Source organism: Mixophyes fleayi, chromosome 8 (genome assembly GCF_038048845.1).
Source record: "Mixophyes fleayi isolate aMixFle1 chromosome 8, aMixFle1.hap1, whole genome shotgun sequence".
NCBI classification, from domain to species: domain Eukaryota; kingdom Metazoa; phylum Chordata; class Amphibia; order Anura; family Limnodynastidae; genus Mixophyes; species Mixophyes fleayi.
The window spans coordinates 18249679-18266079 of NC_134409.1; the positions used below are offsets into that span (position 1 = coordinate 18249679).

Below are 16401 nucleotides of genomic sequence, written 5' to 3' on the forward strand. Positions count from 1 at the left end.
ACATGCTTTGTACCCAGAATTATTTTTTTATATCTAGACGCTGAGCAACTTAAATTGACAGGACTTAGAGGCACCTCCAAATATTGTTATCCATGTCCGGGGAACTCATTGAAATGACAGATATGAACCAGTCTTTGTTGTCTGATAGGCAAATTGCATTTCTGATGGAACCAAACTATGAAGAGCCTCAAAATTCCTAATCAGATTGTAGCGAGCAGATGGTCCTGTGGGCACAGCCATGTCCTAGAACACTGGCATTCTGTAGGCAAGCCACACCTTGTGCAGAGATTGCAAAGACCGACGCCATCACAAGATTATATATATATATATATATACACACATGCGCGCACACACACACATATATATATATATATATATATATATATATGTGTGTGTGTGTGTGTGCGCATGTGTGTGTGTGTATAATATATATATATATATATATATATATATATATACACACACACACACACATACATACACACACGTACATACAGATACATAAGTATATTAAATACAGACACTATGAAAAAGCCACATTCCTATTTTCATTCCTGCAAATGTTTTGATCTCCAATAGTTAACAGGTGGGGGCAATGCTGCTCTCTGTGGCAGAGAGGGGGTTAATAGCAGGCAGTTTGGGGAGTTACCTCTTTCCTCCTGCTGGGAGCCCCTGGTCTGGTCACCAGAGCTGTGTCGTCCAGCACCACAGCAATATCTTCCACAAAGGCAGCATCTGGCAGACTGTTGTCTGCCTCTAACTCGATAACCTGCAGCCCCAGCTTGTCCTTTAAGACTCTGATGTAGAGCTCCAGCTCCCTCCTGGCCCTGGCAGTATCCACCTCTCCGCTCTCCTTCATGCGGAGAGCTTGCTGGCTGAAGGAGTCAGGGATGCAGCGCACTATGGCATGTGTGTACTTGCCTAGGCTGGACACAGCCTGCACAGACATGATGATGATAACACAGCTCAGCCTGGACGGTGACCAGATCAATGGCCAGCAGTGTAAATAAGAGAGGCAGGCTGGATGTAAACTGTTCCCCAGAACAGAGATGTAATGCAGTTTGCAATTGGTCACTTTATCACTGGCACCTGATTGGATCCTGCACAATCCTTTCTGACAGCTGCATCCTTTGCCTGGTGGTGCTGAGTCAAGCACACAGTCTAGTGACGAGTGGATGTTCCCAGACACCGGTATTTACATATCCAAACAAGGAGACAGAGGAGGAGCACACCTCACAGGGGCTTCTCATCAATCATATGCAGAAAGTATTTCACCAGTTAATAAAATATGTATATATTGGTTATTAAGAACCTATTCATTACCTAAATAGTTACCTTATTTGTTTTTTAATTGCATAAATGATTGCATTATTTACATTGGTAATTTATAAGCAAATGTGTGACTACTAAACAGTGTGTTTGACTCACTGTCCAAAGCTATCAGAATGTGATCTAGCAGGATGATAACCAGGTAAGCCTATGACCCTTGTTCATCAGCCAACCCAGATATATCAGGGAGACAATTTCCTCTGTAAACGTATTGATTCCCGTTGCATCCAATGAGCAGTTTGTCTCCCTGTCTGTTGCCAATGTGCAGAGATCTGAACATTCTGAACAACTGAATTCCCTTCTCCCCCTTCCTCCCGTCTCTCCGTCTCATCCATGTGTCTGTCTGTCTTCCCCTCCCTTTAGATTGTTCGCTCCTTTGAGCAGGGCTCTCCTACCTTCTGTTTCCATCACTTTTAACTGCGCTCTCCAGCTACTCAGCTCACCTCCTCTCAGTCCCTCTGCCCTCTGTCTCCTCTCGCTTCTCTCCGCTCCCCTCAGTGACTCTCAACCTGTCATCCGTGCCCACCCTCTTGGGCCATAGTTACCTGCCTGTACTCACTTTTCCCCTCCCTCCCTCTCTTTCATGCTGTGCCTGAGCCCCCAGAGTTATAGTGCTTACTGTTTGTTACTTGTACTGTGCTGTTTCACCTTGTACTGTGCCATTGTTTGTCCTTGTACGGCGCTACGGATACTTTGTGGCGCCCTATAAATAAAAATGAATAATAATAATAATAATAAACTGTGGCCAGTGTTCTGCTTGCTGAAGACCACGTCCCTGGTAATTAGCATAACAAAAGGTAGTAGCACATATTATTTCTCTCTTCCCTTTGTTTCAGTTTAGCTCACATTTAATACAGCAGGCACTATCCAGAATGCAGATAGTAAAATTGTACTGGCCCCAAAAAAACAGCAAATCCAACGCTTTATCTAATATATTACTAAGAAAATCCTGATTATTTCATTATAAAATATACAACGCTTTATCTAATATATTACTAAGAAAATCCTGATTACTTCATTATAAAATATACAGCCATTTAAAAAAATGATTTTTTTTTAATAGGCTATAAAGTGATAGAAACAAATAAAAAAAACTAGCTTTAACCTTAGAGCTGCCAAGCTGTATCTAAAACGCCTGCAGACGCACAAAACTTTTCACTGAATTCATATATTGAAATAACGACCCAAGGATCAGCAAGAACAAATTATAGTTAGGCAAGAGACCGGGAGGGATTGGCTTCCCAAATATTAGAGCTTTTGCCCACTCGACCATGTAGATATATCTCAGGATGGCTATTAAGTCAAGATTACGGTGTTGACCAGGAATTAGAAACAGAACTCATTGCCCCCTTCTCCGCAGTTGCTTTACTATACATGCCCAGACATCTACAGTCCAAAACAATCGGACATAACTTGAACCTTAGCTAGAAGTCCCTGGGTACAATTTGCGCCACCTCCAAGCTCTGGACTAGCGAAAGCGACAATAGGTATTTTCCTGCGGGAATACTGTGCACAGAGATCGTCTCAGTGCCCCTGATTTAGAAAACCTCCTACTGCTCAACAGACTATGTTGGTTCTTCTGAAATGACAGAGACAGAGAAATACCCAAACAGCCTTTATCCCATATAGCTCGCCCTGGCCCAGGGCACTGATGCAGTTGTTAACCTTGTTTAATCTACACCATTACCATCAGCGCTGAAGCAATGCACAGGCAGAGTGTAGGGTTTGCTACACCTCCACATCGACTCTCAAGCTGTAGGTCAAAGCCAATTACAGATGTGCTGTGGGAGGTGTTTGCGTTTCACACCGAGATCCAAGCAGTTGTGGACAATTTCTAGGCCGAATAGACAACACTGGGTTTCCGCGCAGAGGCTTCAAGCCCAAAGTGGATGAGGTCTGCCGCTATCAAGAAGTGGCAGTAAAAGTACACTCATCCCTCCAAACCGACATAGAAGATTTAAAATCCAAAGCTGAAGATACCAAAAACCACAACCATCAGAACAATGACAGGATTAAGGTGGACTCTCAACCCTTCCTCAATGGCCAATTGAAACAACTGCTTCTGGGGTCCTCGGATGAGAACTTGGTCTTCGATAGGACACAAAGGACACTGCCCCCGAACGCATCATCAGACCAGACTCTGAGGGGTGCAATTGTGAGATTTCATTATTTTGTTTATATTCAAGATGGGCAAGTTCAACTTCTGATATACTATATATACATAGGAATTTTTTTTTATAACAACCTAAAGAAAGGACCGTGTAATGAAGAAGATTATAAAGTAACTTGCTGGGTGAATACTGGATTCTTAAATAAACGTGACTCAAGAACATTCCCACGTAGAAGCCTGAATTCCACAATTACATTGTGTTAGAAGTGTTATGTAGATGCCTGGAGAAAATAGGCTAGATAAAGCTAAACTGTACCTGGGTGTAGCTTTGGAACCACAAAAGAGGCAAGGGACCTAGCGGTTGATCTACAATTCCCTTCTCCCTGCCAAAGCTAACTACATCTGACCTAGAATATATTGCAGTATTGCTGCTTCACAGCCCTGGGGTCATGAGTCTGGTTCAGGATCCAATCTAGGTGGAGCTGGCATGTTATTGCCGTGTTTACATGGGGTTTTCTCAGGGTGCCCTGGTTCCTTTCCATAGTCCAAAAACATACTGGTAAGTTAATTGGCCGCTGATTAAAATGGACCCTAATATGTGTGGGTGTGCTTGTCCGTTAGTGAATTTATAATGTAAGCCCCAATTGGACAAGGAAAGATATGAGTGACAAATATTCTCTGCACAGCGCTGTGTAATAAAATACAATGCCTGGAACCACAGACTGTGAGATCTGGTATGCCCGGCACACATGCCTGGCAAAGGTTTTCTGTATTCTAATTTCTCCTATGTTGCCATAGTAACGGAATTGGAGACAACTGGAATTATCCTATTTGCCCCTTAGTACTAACAGCAACAATTTCTATTTGTTGGGTGATTGAAGACATTAATGGATAGGTTATAAGATAGGGACGTGCATCAATAAATGTGTGCCATTAGGCACACCGGCCTCCCACAGTGTATCATGAGAGAATTGTAAGTATCCAAAGGGCTGAAACAAATTAACAAAATGGGAATTAATGTGACAGTTTCCCCCAGAAGGTCTGATTAAAAATCCTCCAAGGAGTCATTGACAATCTCTGCTTCTTAATGGAAAGCTAATTTTGATTGGCAACATGAAGCTACTAAAAGACAGGAACAGTCAAATTTAAGAAGTCTAGGCCCATTTTATAAGAGAAAGATTCATTTAAGAAGAAAAGCAGAATAATATCTCTCCACTTCACAGCTATTTACTATTGTTTATATTTCTGATTTCATCATACAGAGACCCCACCACTGTGGGTCATACACTTGGGGCTAGATTTACTAAGCTGCGGGTTTGAAAAAGTGGGAATGTTGCCTATAGCAACCAATCAGATTCTAGCTTTCATTTATTTAGTACATTCTTAAAATGACAGCTAAAATCTGATTGGTTGCTATAGGCAACACCCCTACTTTTTCAAACCCGCAGCTTAGTAAATCTAGCCCTTGGTATAACTTCTTCCTTCCAACCAACATCCTTTGGTGGCACAAAGAAATTGGATAAACCCTGGACAGTTTAATATATGGGGCAGAGGTGTGTGTGTGTGTGTGGGGGGGGGGTGACTAGGATTTTAGCCTCAAATTGACCCTAATACACTATTAAGGACATGTAGAGCATTGATAGAACAATGTCCAAACAAAAAACAACAGATCCTTCCTTGTACCCCAAAAATAGCCAACTTCAATGACTACTGTATGGGTCCAGTGACACAGTTATTGCACCCTTTGTCCTCTTAGACGAATCAGGTCCTTCAGTTTCTTGTTTAATGTAGAATGTTTGACAGACACAGGAGACTAAGAGGTAAATGTATCATACCCCGGTTTTTGCAACTCGTGGGAGATTGGCGTGTTCGCAGCTTAAATTTAAAGCGGCGCTGCCTTGAAAAGGGAAACTTCCCTTTACAAGGCAGCGCCGTTTTAAATTTAAGCTGCGAACACGGCGATCTCCCGCAAGTTGCAAAAACCGGGGTATGATACATTTACCCCTTAGTCGTAATTGAAATCTTCAGAATTCTCTTCTGTTCCACTCTCCTGTGAAACTGCGACTGTGTTTATAAATAGCCTATTGTCCACCCTATTTCTCCACCACCCTCTCAGTGACCACTGGACCCATCATAGATCACTATGGGGTATATTTACTAAACGGCGGGTTTGAAAAAGTGGAGATGTTGCCTATAGCAACCAATCAGATTCTAGCTATCCTAGTGCATTCTAGAAAATGAAAGCTAGAATCTGATTGGTTGCTATAGGCAACATCTCCACTTCAAACCCGCAGTTTAGTAAATCTAGCCCTATGTTTTCTTCCTTTTATTCACATAGGAAGGGATTTACTATGCAACTGAGTGCGCACTATTTTCCATTTTCCTGGATGAAATGTATTTAGCTGTACTTATGTCCTGTGAACAGGATTTACTTGCAGTTTTTCTAGACCAACCTGATCCCGATTCTTGCAGCTGTACCACCTTTTTTGTCATCACAACGTGCAAATGAAGTTGGCCACAGCACAACCTGCTTAAATTTTATTAAATCCTCTCAAACCGCTACCGAAGGAACCTCAATATCCCTAGGCTGGGAAAGGTTTAAGACCTGTAATGCAGAATTCATTAAGACAGGGTATCATTAATTATAGGTTTGTTCAAGACCAGATAACTGTTAAAAATACCTTACAGTCGTAGTACCTGCTTTTTCTCTTGTTCCAAGCCCAGCAATTATTTTAACCTGTTTGCCTAGTATAAGTCTTCTTGTTTCATGGTGGCTCCACTTTTTGTTCTATATCTATTTACATTGGCAGCCAATTTCTGTCTGCATCGACTTATCGGGGTGTCTGGACCAGAATCCTTCAACTTTACATCGAAAATCCCCTACCTCTTCTACATAGGACATTACGTTTCAGCAAGGGAGTCTCTTTCTCTGTCGAAATAATAAAGGTCTATTCAGGTTCCAAGGTCTCCCGGATGAGAACTTTTTTTGGGGTAAGGCCGGTTGTTGCCCCTGTGGATTCTGGGTTACCTTCCAAATGTCAAACCCATTTAGACATTGACTCATATGAGCTTCTCAACCTTATCACATCTATCCTTCTATGAATAAGATCGTCTTTCTTTTATGAAAGCTGCTGTAAGAGCGGTGTGAAAAGCACCAGCGTACATCACTCTCAAATGGCCCCATGCTGACCCACTGAAGTGAATGGGAAACGCTCCTCCGTTTATCACACAGGAGCTCAAAAAATGTTGACTGCAGTACTATGTTACAGAAATGAAACGTTGCCCATTCACTTCAACTTATCAACAGAGAGCAGTTTGAACGCTATGAACTGTAGCAATTTTGCTCTGTGCTGACACATTAAATTGAATGGGAAATACCATTCCCCTATCACACACGTCTATAGAATGGATGCACTGCCACGTGACAGGAGAGGTGTATGTGTTACTGTTACATCAGGAACTGAAGTAACAGCAAGAGCTACTTTGTATATCATACATAAGTATATTGATACAATTAACTACATCAATACATTAATGGGGCAGCACGGTGGCTCAGTGGTTAGCACTTCTGCCTCACAGCGCTGGGGTCATGAGTTCAATTCCCGACTATGGCCTTATCTGTGTGGAGTTTGTATGTTCTCTCCGTGTTTGCGTAGGTTTCCTCTGGGTGCTCTAGTTTCCTCCCACACTCCAAAAACATACTAGTAGGTTAATTGACTGCTATCAAAATTGACCCTAGTCTGACTCTCTCTCTGTCTGTGTGTGTGTGTTAGGGAATTTAGACCGAAAGCTCCATGGGGGCAGGGACTGATGCGAGTGAGTTCTCTGTACAGCGCTGTGGAATCAGTGGCGCTATATAAATAACATTTAGGGGAGAATTCAATTAGCTGCTGGGTGCCTCCGGAATGGTGGTGAAGTAACATGTAACATTGCAGATTTCTCCTCGCACCCCATAGAAATCCGAGATGTTACGATACCGTAGTACCTGAAGATGTTTGCAGCGGAACATCGCGGCTAACGGAATTCAACCCTTAGTGTTTGGTTCTAATGTGGACACAATAATTAATCCCTGGTAAAAGGTGCTAAGAAAATTAACCCAAGGCGTGCCTTGGGCAGGAGTACTTTTTTTCTTCTAAATTTATTTAGGATTTATTTAGGATGTTCACTTCATGTGTCAGCACGGAGCTGTCTGAACTCTAGAGGGAAATTCAATTACCAGCAAAGTCCCATTGGAGACTCATAGGACGAGACTCAGTGGGATGTTAGGGGTGCGAGCAATAATCAGCAATGTTTTGCTTATCGTAATACATGAAGCTATCGCACTTTGGGCAAGGTTCAGATGGGACTCCCCAAGCAACTGAATTACCCCTAGGAACAATAGTGATTTTCTAGCTAGAAAAGCACCAGCGTTCAATGTTCCCTTCTAATATCATCCTAAGGAATGCAGATAATAAATTATCTGTATATGTTAAGTGAAATTACTTTTCTGTCTTGCTATCTCATCCCAGGCATCAGTCCCAACAAGTGAAACACATCATAGTTCTCGCTGACAATAGATTTTCAAGCAGTTACACTTCAGCAATATCAGTATTCATCATCATCATTTATTTATATAGCGCCAGCAAATTCTGTAGCGCTTTACAATTGGGAACAAACACCGTAATAAAACAATACTGGGTAATACAGACAGACAGAGAGGTAAGAGGGCCTTGCCTGCAAGCTCACAATCTATGGATCAGTATTCTAAATTCTATACTGCGCACATTACATGCAAAACCATCAACTTAGATATCCCAATTATTTATTTAGACCAGTGATTCTGCTGTTAAATCCCATATATAGTAAGTAACATGTGGGGTACAATACCTCTTTTCTTCTGCTGGGCGCCCCTGGTCTAGTAATCAGAGCTGTCCCTTCGCATACAACGGCTATGTCTTCCACAAATGGGGCATCTGGAAGACTTTCCTCCGTGGACAGTTCCACTACGCTCAGACCCAATTGGTTCTTCAGCACCTCAACATAGCGGTCATGGTGTTGTCTAGCTCGGGTTAAATCAACCATGCTTTCATTCTCTATCCTTAAAGCTTCCAAGCACAAGGATTCAGGAATGGCACGTACTATGGCATGTGTGTACACTCCAAATCTTGATGCACTTTTTTGAGCCATGGCAGCAAGTAGTGTATAGAACAGCCAAGAAAATAAACCACACAGCAAAAGGGTCAGAAAAGGCTGATTCAATGCCTAAGTATATCTGGCTGCAAGCCAGCTCCTGATTGTAACACTGTAAGGAATGTCTACATTGGATCATTGACTGTTTTGACTGACAGCTACTAGAGCCTCCTGATTGGTGGGTGTTAACATCTTGGGGTGTAGCTCCCACCTTCTGTGGGTTGATACTCTGTTACTGAAATTGTAAAGACAGCTCATAGCTTCTTCATCTAAACAAATGGATCATCTATATGTACTGTAGCTAGATCAGGACAATATTTCTCCAAAGCATTTCATGTTCAAACTATATGTGCTGTTAGGAGTTGTATTTACATAGCAGCCACATATAGTACAGTCCCATCTAAATCATTTGAATAAAATGCAAAAGAAAATTGTCAATTGCTTTATTTAATTCAGAGAGGTCATTTTAATTAAGCACCTACATTTTAAATTGAAGGACACATGTGCTAAAAATCCCCCAATTATAGCCCAAATAATTAATAGAAAACATGGGTATTAATCCTGTTATTCTAGTCATAGTAATTTATAATTATCCCAACCTTGTTGTAAAAATATTTACATTATATTTGGTAAATACACTGTGGTGTTGGGATCATGTATAATTCTAAGGGGCATATTCAATTGATGGCGGGATCGACGAAAATCCCGCGCTCTAAAAATATTACCGCAAATTACCGTATTAACGGTTTTTATGCGCAGGATTACCGTATTAACGGTAATATTTTTTGAGCGCAGGATTTTCGGCGATCCCGCCGTCAATTGAATATGCCCCTTAATGTCATATATACTTTAGCTGTTAACACTGGCTCTATATAGCGTGTTAATGAATAATGGATTTTAAGATAATATACAGATTATAATTACATCTATCCACTGCAAAATTTTCTGTGGCTCCCACCAGGCAATTAGGGTCGCTGACGACGGCATGAACTGATCATAAATAGCATTGATCCATAGGCGAAAGACACTGTGGGCTAGATTTACTAAGCTGCGGGTTTGAAAAAGTGGGGATGTTGCCTATAGCAACCAATCACATTCTAGCTGTCATTTATTTAGTACTTTCTACAAAATGAGAGCTAGAATCTGATTGGTTGCTATAGGCAACATCCCCTCTTTTTCAAACCCGCAGCTTAATAAATCTAGCCCTGTCTGTCTACTGACATTTATTACACTGGCCAGATCTGAACGCAGCTTATAATACCGTCCTGTATCCAGCACATGAATCAAAACGTCAGTGAGTACAGACAGTGAGGTTCCCATAGAGATGAATGTAGCCTGGCCAACCTGCAGCTCTCCAGCTGTCGTGAAGCCTACAAGCCCCAGCATGCTTTGCCAATAGATAGCCAGACGATAAGTGACAGTGCATCCTGGGACTTGTAGTTCCACAACACCTGGAGAGCCACGGGTTCTGAATTAATGTATAGCTGCTAACATTTTAAAATAATTTTCAGAGAGGTGATGCTGCCAAGTTCTGAATAACGCAATGTTGAATGCAATTGTTATTTTTGCGATTGTCTATTCAATTTTATTGGAGATGAGTATTTAAAATGCAAATAAAACTATGCAATAATTTAATGCAGCAAACTGGTTCTGATGGAGAATGAACGTATGTCAAGAGTCTTTGGCACTGTATCGCTCAGGGCTTGGCATCGTAGCCTCCCTGTAAACTATTTTAAAATGTTGGCAGCTATACACATTGCTTCAGGCCAGGTGTTGTAAAACTACAAGTCATCATCATCATCATCATCATCATCATTTATTTATATAGCGCCACTAATTCCGCAGCGCTGTACAGAGAACTCATTCACATCAGTCCCTGCCCCATTGGAGCTTACAGTCTAAATTCTCTAATATAGACCCAGCATGCCCTGTCAGCTATCGGCTGGCTATCTACTGACAAAGCATGCTGGGGCTTGTAGTTTCACAACACCTGGAGAGCCACAGGCCTGAAGTAATGTAGAGCTACCAACATTGCTGCCATGGCACTGCCTGAACGATGCAGTGCCAGGAGACTTTGACGGACTTCCTTCTCCATCAGGACTAGTTTGCATAATTTAATTACTGCACATTTATTTACATTTTAAGTACTCCTCTCAGGCTAATGGAAAGTCTTGTTGTGTAAGGGTCTTGTTGTCCCACAGACTGGGTGCAGCCCAATAAAGAGCTTCCCAGATCTCTGCATGTTTAAGTGCCCATTAAGCTAAGTTTGTGAAGGCTGCCCCATTGCGGTGCTGACCATTGAGGTGCACTAGTGTAAAACCAAAGTGTTTTGGGGTGAGCACCAAGTGCCGCATTGTAGGTGCACCCCTACTTCATAGTCCTCTGTACCAGTCCCCTGTTTGTGAACCAACTGAAAAAGTGAATGGTGGAAAGAGCGAAAATTTATTTCAAAGTCTTCATACTGAAGCTACGTACACAACGACAATTGCAATGCATTTTTTTTTTAACACATGTTAAAATACAAATAGATTGCTTTGCACTTAGATGCGTTTACAAATTGTCTGCACGTGCCCAGAAAGTGGGCGCACACACATGCTCATATGTAGACTTGCGCAAGGCTGGCACTTCTGCCCGCCTGTGCCAGGAGAAGTGGGACGGGGAAGGAAAGGAGTGTGCAAATCCACTAAAGGTGTGTTCACACAAACCTGCAGAGACTCCCGTATAAGCCTGTCAGGAAGAATATGTTTTGTACCTGCTACAAGGCAGGTTCAAATACATGCTGATGAAGACTTATAGTAAACTAGGCAATATATATATATGCTGCTCATCTCAAAATGTGTACAGCTCTGCATTCGGGCAAAAATACACCCATTTTCTTTTTTTAAGAGTAAGTTACTCCCGTTTCGCAACTCTGTAAGCCCCCAAATCTGTAATCTACAAGAAATTCCTTCTATCCACCCAACTCATACTTGCCAACTCTCCCTGAATATCAGGGAGACTCCATGAAATAGGGGTAATCTCCCTCACTCCCTGAAGAGTCTGGCATTCTCCCTGATGCTGAGCCAGTACAAGACGTGGTTGGCTTCGCCATCTGTGGCATGATGACACAGTTCAGAAATTGTGTCCTATATCCATGTATTGATGCCTATGGAGGTGGCCAGTTTCATGGAGACCAAGATTTAATCAAAGACTGACAGGTAAGACAACATGACTTCAGTAATGGAGACAGAAATGTAAAAGACACTTCAGTCTCTAGAGATTCATTAGCTGCTTTTCTTTAACGCGTAGTTGTCTATTCTCCCGGAATGTCCGGGAGACTCCCGCATTTCTGTTATCTCCCTTCACCCTGTGATAAAAGCAGTTAGAGGAGTATTACTGAGAGACTGGACATGGAAGGACAGAGTGCAGGCAGTGAGGGAGAGGAGGAGAAACCTGCAACAATGTCTGATCTTCTGTAGTATGTGTGTCTATTTGTTGGCAATGGTATATATACAGTGTGTGCAGTGCACATAGGCCTATTTATATGGCACCACAAAGTTTCCGCCGCGCCGTACAAATACAAAGTAGAATACGAACAGTGGATCATACAGGATACAACAAAACAGAACGAGACGAATTAAACCAAAACTCCAATAGCTCAAAGCACAGCAAGTACAATGGATAGGAGAAGAGGCATGGAGTTGAGACAGAGGAGAAGAGAGCCCTGCTCCTAAGAGTTTACATGCTACAGGAAGGGGAAACAGACAGCAGGCACGAGAGGGGTCAGTAGAGGGAGAAGAAGGATGGAGAAGGTTAGGTGGATGGCTGGTAGGCTTTGAGGAACAGATGGGTTTTGAGTGCCTGTTTGAAGGAGCTCAGATTAGGGCACAGACGGATGGAGTGAGGGAGGTCTTTCCAAAGGAGGGGGGCTGCACGGGAGAAGTTTTGAATTCTTGCATGGGATGAGGTGATCAGTGCAGAAGAGAGGAGACAGTCATAGGTCTAGCGCAGGGAACGGACGGGAGTGTGAATGGAGACTAGGTTAGAGATATAAGGGGCAGTGGAGTAGGAGATTTATTAACAGTGATGGAGAGGTCAAGGTGGGGTGAAGATTTAGAAGGAGGGAAAACAATAAGTTCAGTTTTAGCAATGTTGAGTTTGAGAAAATGTGAAGACATCCAGGAGGAAATGGCGGAATGGCAGTCAGAAACGCGAGAGAGGGTGGGGGTCCGGAGAAGAGATGTAAATTTTACATCAGCATAGAGGTGATACTGGAGACGAAAGGAGGAGATGAGAACACTCAGGGAGGTAGTGCACAGTGAAAAGAGAAGAGGGCCGAGAACAGAGTCCTGAGGAACTCCAAAAGGGAGGCCAGAGGGGGGTGAGGAAGAGTCAGGGGTGGAGACCGAGAAGGAGCGGTTGGCAAGGTAGGAGGTGAACCACGTGAAGACAGTACCAGTCTGCAGAAGGAGGGGTTGGTTCATGGTGTCGAAGGCCGAAGAGAGGTCCAACAGAATGAGCAGGGAGATGTGACCCCTGGATTTGGCCGAAAGGAGGTCATTAGTAACTTTGGCCAGGGCGGTTTCAGTGGAATGGAGAGGATGGAATCCAGATTGGAGGGGGTCAAGGAGGGAGTTGTCCGAGAGGTGAATGGTGAGGCGGTTTCATACAATCCGCTCAAGTAGTTTGGAGGGATAGGGGAGAAGTGATATGGGGCAATAGTTAGCGAGAGAGATGGGGTCAAGTTTGGGTTCCTTAACAATGTGGGAGATAAGGGCATGTTTGAAGGAAGAGGGGACAATGCCAGTGACGAGAGACAGATTAAAGAGGTGTGCAAAGTGGGAACAGGTAGTGGGGTAGAGGGAGCAAAAGAGGTGAGAAGGGATGTATACATCTTTATATATAAAATGCTCCCTGCGCACTTACGTCTGTCACTCTGTTCCCACATGGCCGGGTCTGCACTGCTGTCATTCCTGCATCACTCACTGCAACCTGCTTTCCTGGGGCCCGTCTGCCAAATCCAAGTCAGTATCAGTGGAGCCAACAACTAAATCTGTGGTACCCAGTGTGACATTCTCACCTAGCCTGTGCCTCCTCCAAGTGGCAGGTACCCTCCTGTTCCAGCACTCCATCTACTTTACGCTAGGACTAGCGTACCTCACACCAAACATTTTAACATTTAAAAATAAAAAAGACCCCACAACCAACCCAGCAATGTCACATTTAATTGTGGATATACCCTTCAATCTTTTAATCCATACCTACACTATATGGACAAAAGTATTTGGCCACAACTGTTAATTATTGAATTGAGGTGTTTCAATCAGACCAGTTGCCAGAGGTGTATAAAATCAAGCACCTAGCCATGCAGTCTCCATTTGCAGATATTTGTGATACAAAATGGGTTGTTCTGAAGAGCTCAGTGACTTCAAGCGTGGTACTGTGATAGGGTGCCGCCTTTGCAATAAGACGGTTTTATCCCTGCTGGATATCTTACGGTCAACTGTAAGTGATATTATTAGCAATTGGAAGCGTTTAGGAACAACAGCAACTCAGTCACGAAGCGGAAGACCACGTAAAATCACACAGCATGGTTCACGACTGCTAAGGTGAATGGTGCAAAGTCGCCAACGCTCTGCTGATTCCATAGCTGAAGAGTTCAGAACTTCTACTGGCATTAATGTAAGCACAAAAACTGTGCGTTCGGGAGCTTAATAGAATGGATTTCCATGACCGAGCAGCTGCATGCAAGCCTCACATCACCAAGACCAATGCCAAGCATCGGATGGAGTGGTGTAAAGCACACTGACACTGGACTGTGGAGCAGTGGAAACGTATTCTGTGGAGTGATGAATCTTGCTTCTCTATTTGGCAGTTAGATGGAAGAGTCTGGGTTTGTCAGATGCCAGGAAAACATTACCTGCCTGACTGCATTATGCCATCTGTGAAGTTTGGTGGAGGAGGGATAATGTTATGGAGCTGTTTTTCAGGGTTTGGGCTAGGCCCCTTATCTCCAGTAAGGGCAATCTTAATGTTTCAGCATACCAAGTCATTTTGGACAATGCCATGCTTGCAACTTTGTGGCAACACTTAGGATAAGGCCGTTTTCTATTCCAACATGACTGTGCCCCAGTGCACAAAGCAATGACTACAAAGACATGGTTTGATGAGTTCGGAGTGGAAGAACTTGACTGGCCCGCACAGAGTCCTGACCTCAACCCCATCGAACACCTTTGGGATGAAATGGAACAGAGATTGCGAGCCAGGTCTTCTAGTCCAACATCAGTGCCTGACCTCATTAATGCTCTACAGAATGAATGGGCACAAATTCCCACAGAAACACTCCATCATCTTGTGGAAAGCCTTCCAAGAAGAGTGGAAGCTGTTATCACTGCAAAAGGGGGACCAATTCCATATTAAAGTATATATATTTAAATACAATGTCATTACAGTCCCTGTTGGTGTAATGGTCAAGAGTCAGAATACTTTTGTCCATATAGTGTATCTTGACTGATGAAAAACAGGGTAATTAGGGTGATGATTTACAGGCATACCTCACACTATACCTCACAGCAACACTATCCTCTGCATCCCTTGTCTTAGCACTTTCTCTGCAAATATCTGTCAGAAAGTAAGCCAGATGGCAGTCACATATACTATAAACTCCCTTGAAGGATATCTGATTTCCTTCAACCACAGGCCCAACTACAAAATACTAATGCTCATGCCCACCAGTGGCCTGTGAATACTTACGTCCTCCAGCCTGTACCTGCACTGTGGCACCCCTCACAAACACCTCAATGCCCCACTCAGGCACCTCATCATAACCTACTGATCTGTCCCTTCTACTCCTGCTTTCTCGCCCCCTCCATTTAGGTTGATAGCTGTCACGGGCAGGGTCCACCACTCTATGTACCATGTATTTTCATGATCCATCTTCTCTGTATGTCATGTATTTGCTATGAGCATGGTGAGATTATGTATGTGTCTGGGCTAATGTTATGTTGGGACTGGAGGGTTAAAGTTATTGGGGCTGGTGTCGAGACTGGGGGGGGGGGGGTTAATATTATCTGGGGACTGGGAGGTACATTTCAACCTATCAAATTCCATTTACAATTTTCATACCGCCACTTCTAAACTTTCACTTGACCACCATATATATATATATGTCATTACTATAGATACTAGTCTATCTCTTGTGAAGCACAAATACATTTGATTTATATAGAGAATGGTATATGGAAAAATTTCATACCCGTGTTCTCCATTGTCAGAAGGTCATGTGACACACTGGCAGCCCTAGTGTGGTACAGCGCTGGCCTCTATCTTCATGGAGGTTGGCAACACAGAACATCCTGCATACTTTCGTAATTCTCAAAGCCACGTAGTGCCAGGATTCACAGCCTGTGGAGGAGGAAGCAAAGGAGAGTAAATTGGGGTGATAGAAACTGGAGGCAGACGCAAAGGTATAGGGATAGTAAATAAGACTTTGTTGTAACAAGTTTCCGACTTTTGTTGTAACAGGTTCCCGGTTACAAAAGAAAAACCAGTTGAAAATAGCATTGACACAATTTAAGGAATTTTTGTTGAAGGCTGTTTCCCTTTTAGCAAAAACAAAGGAGCTGAGTCAGCATTTTTTTTGTTGAAATATGCAGTGGGGACAATTCAAGGGTGGGGCGAGTGAGGCAGTTGCCTAAGGCTCTGAGTTGAAAAAGGCACCATCATTAGGTCACATATAAAAGGTTGACTCCATTTCAACTTGAATCTCAGCAGATAATGCCACCAGTTTGTCACTAGAGCAGAGTATAGAGGGG

General features: G+C 43.0%; 1 protein-coding gene across 2 annotated transcripts in view; it reads right to left on the minus strand.

Annotated features, from left to right (window-relative positions):
* DDAH1 (dimethylarginine dimethylaminohydrolase 1) overlaps window positions 1–8640 on the minus strand; it is a 63079-nt gene extending 54439 nt beyond the window's left edge. The window contains exon 1 of one of the 2 annotated variants that reach the window (XM_075182023.1): window positions 8306–8640. In XM_075182023.1, the coding sequence (XP_075038124.1) occupies window positions 8306–8605 (300 nt within the window). In that variant the 5' untranslated portion in view covers window positions 8606–8640. Of the gene's footprint in view, window positions 1–649; window positions 1135–8305 lie in introns of those variants that run through there. The other variant, XM_075182022.1, reaches the window with a different exon arrangement.
* Between the last annotated feature and the right edge of the window lie 7761 nt (window positions 8641–16401).